This window comes from Onychomys torridus, chromosome 11, assembly GCF_903995425.1.
Source record: "Onychomys torridus chromosome 11, mOncTor1.1, whole genome shotgun sequence".
Lineage (NCBI taxonomy): Eukaryota > Metazoa > Chordata > Mammalia > Rodentia > Cricetidae > Onychomys > Onychomys torridus.
The window spans coordinates 12,659,060-12,662,414 of NC_050453.1; the positions used below are offsets into that span (position 1 = coordinate 12,659,060).

The 3,355-nt window shown below is 47.2% G+C and overlaps 1 protein-coding gene across 1 annotated transcript; it reads right to left on the reverse strand.

Annotated features, from left to right (window-relative positions):
* Positions 1–444: 444 nt before the first annotated feature.
* On the reverse strand, positions 445–3,021 carry Tlr5 (toll like receptor 5). The gene has a single exon (XM_036201745.1). The coding sequence runs from the start codon at positions 3,019–3,021 to the stop codon at positions 445–447; it is 2,577 nt and encodes an 858-aa protein (XP_036057638.1).
* Between the last annotated feature and the right edge of the window lie 334 nt (positions 3,022–3,355).

The following is a 3,355-nucleotide window of genomic DNA, read 5'->3' on the forward strand; positions in this document are numbered from 1 at the left end:
CTGACCTCGTTTCTTTGGCCAGACAAGGCCCTGCCTCCTCTGCAGAGTTCATGCTTTGCAGAGTCAAGAACTCAGGATTATCCAGCAGCCTGGTCTTGAACTGAACAGCGCAGAGAGCGTGAAGCCACCTGTAACTGCTCCCAAGGTGTCCTCACCATCGAGGAGGCTGCAATTGCATCCAGAACGCATTAGAATGGGAGGAAACAGTATTATCTGGCCTGAAAGGAAATGGATGATGAGTGGGCACCTTCAGAAGCAGCTGCAGTTTTCTGGACCTGTTATTTTCCATTTGGAAGTCAGTGACACAAAACACCTGTTAACATGGAAATCCAGAGATTGATGACGCTCTCCTAGTCAGGAAACAACCCCTGGGAAGGACCCCCAAACAGTTGTGCGCATACAACGTGGGGAGTTCTTTGTGGTGCTTGTAAAGGGTTCCTTCCACTAGGAAATGGTTGTTATGGTTCGCAATGGAAGGGTATTGCTTCTTTTCTCTCCCTTTTCTTCTTTTAGTATGTGCCCAGAGAGTTTATTGAGAAACCAGCCAACATCCTGGAGGTCCTCGGGCCACCTCAAGTACTGCTGCTTTTGCAGAAACCCTCTGATAGCCTCATGCTTCATCAGCTGATACTGAGACAGGGACCCCACCACCACCACGATGAGAACATTCTTGAGGTCTGACAGGCACCGGCTCTGGGCATACCTGAAGGCTTCCAGGCACCAGCCATCCTTGAGGAATTGTCTACTCACTAGACACACAGTCTTTCTGCTGCCCCAGACAGCTGCATGGATGTTGGAGATGTGGTTTTCCCCCGGGATGAAGTCTCTTTCTTCAAAGCACAGCCTGAGTCTGTTGTGGGAACTATACTGAGCATCCAGGTGTTTGAGCAAAGCGTTCTGTGCCCATTCAAAGTCTTTGCCACTGAAGCAAAAATAGGCATCATATCTGTAGACACTAGGTTCTGAACTCTGGACCTTGTCCTTGAACACCAGCTTCTGGATGGTCTTATAACACAGGAAACAATGCCCCCGGAACTTTATGACTATGAGGGTGATGATGAGGAGCAGAGTCAAAGTGACGGTGTACAGGGTGAAAAGGGAAAACTTTAGGGCCTGCAAGGCTTCCTCTTCATCACAGTCCTTGGTAGAGATGTCGTAAAGGGAGGTCCCTAGCAGCGAGTCAGGGTACATGCAGTATACATCTGCAGGAGAGCCAAGCAGGGTGACATTGGTTTGGTTGAGCCAGATAATAAAAGGGCTAAGTTCACATTGGCAGACAAACTCGTTATGAGTTATGTCCAAGTTGCTAAGTGAGGCAAACAACCCAGGATCAGGAGAGAAAAGCTGATTTCTAGATATATCAAGAATCTCTAAATTAGTAGGTAAACTGCCTGGAGAGAGAGAGGTCAGCCTGTTAGCGCTAAGACTGAGCCACCGCAGGGAAACCAAATCGTTAAATATTCCAGGTGGAAGGAAATTAAGATAGTTACTATTCAGATACAGGATCTGGAGGTGGAAAAGGCCTCTAAAAACATCCCAACAGAGGCCAGTCTCCCATGCAAGCTGCAGCATGTTTTCTGCAAGGAAAAGTCGTTCCAAGCTCAGGTTCTCTGAAGGGGTGTCGACTGCCTTGCAGGAAGAAAGGCGATTCTGATTCAGGATGAGATACTGGAGCTGGGGAATTCGCAGGAGGAAGTAGAGGTCAGACAGATTTTCTAGCCTGTTCTCAGATAACTGGATGAAGTTGGCTGTGAAGCGAATGTGTGGCAAACTGACCAGCTTATTGCCGCCCAGGAAGATGGTCAGTATGCTTGGAATGAAATTAATGGTTTTAAGAGCATTATCACGGAGATCCAAGGTTTGTAAGTTTTTCAAGTGTCTGAATGTTTGGGATTGAATGATCCCAATGTGGTTCTTTTGAAGGTCAATGTAGGCCACTCTAGGTAGCCCATAGAAGTTAGAATTATAAAGTTCTCCCAAAAGATTATATGACATATTGAGAACCTGGAGATTGTCAAGTCCATGAAATGCGTTGTTTGTGATTTTGTTTATCTTATTAAAGGCAAGGTTCAGAAACTTCAAATCTTTCAGTGTTTCAAACACCCGGGAATTCAAGGAGAAGATATAACCATGGGAGAGGTCCAGGAGTATCACCAAACTTCTAGCCAGGCCAGCAAATGTGTCCTGGTCAGGGTCCTTGATGTTCTGGAAGCCAAAGCCAGACCCCATTATGTGGTACGTAAGCATCAAAGAGGAAACCTGGCTCCCCCAGATGATGTTGCTGAAGTTTCCTGTGATGTCCACTGTCCAGCCATTACTAGAAAGATCTAGAGTTTCCAGCCACATGCCTCTGAATGGGTTCCTGCATGTCTCCCAGTCCACAGAGACTCTGCTGAACAGGCTAGTTGATTTGAGGCCAAAGAAAGAGAGTGCTTTGCCCTGCAGAGGCTTGAGTTCATCCTCACAGAGAGTGAGTATTTCATTGAAAGAAAAATCTATGGCCTTTATGGAATTCAATTCCTGAAATGAAGAATGGAGATGAAGGCTGTAAATCTGGTTGCCAGATAGGTCTAAGCGAGCTAATGAATTCAGATTCCTGAAGTAACCATCTCTTAGCACAGTACCGGAGAGTTCACAGGAAAACAGTCGAAGTTCGAAGAGATGGGGCAGTCCCTGAAAAGCATCTGGATTCAAGACTTCAATCTTATTTTGGCCCAGGTCCAAGATCCTAAGATTGGGCAGGTTTCTGAAGGCCTCCTGGCCGATGGTCATGGGTGTAAACTGGGTTCCCAGCTCCAGCAGCAGGAGCTGCTTCAGGAATGGAAATGATGTGGCATTGACCATACGGATATTGTTGAAGCTGAGCAGGAGCCTCTCGGTGGTGTTGAGGACCCAGGGGATCTGGGTAAGGTTACAGAAGCGAAATAAGGCAATCTGGCCATCAGAAGAGCAGGGAGACATTCCCAGCATGGGGCTGGCCATGAAGATCACGCCTAAGAGAAGGTCAAGTTGATCTGCCATGACCTATGGGGAAAGAGAAGAACAGAAACATATCACAGCCCATGGATCTGCCCCTGGGTCCTCAGCACTTGAGGGTTTCCGGTGTGATGGGGCTCTACCTCGGAGCCCTTTGCTCGACTGACTGCACAAACATTCTGCTGGCAGATTCTGCTCAGTGGGACAAAAGCATTCACTCTTTTTCTCAAACGCTTGCTAGTGCGTATTTTACACACAGGGCACCAGTACTTTAAAGATACTGCAAGCCAGGGAGGTAGCTAGGTGGTAGAGTACTTGACTAGTATTGCAGGTTCAAGGTTTCCCCCCAGCACCACAAAAGAGCAAACAACAAAACTGT

Excerpts from the sequence above, each read along its gene's own strand:
- Tlr5 (XM_036201745.1), bottom strand. The coding sequence starts at position 3,021 with ATGGCAGATCAACTTGACCTTCTCTTAGGCGTGATCTTCATGGCCAGC.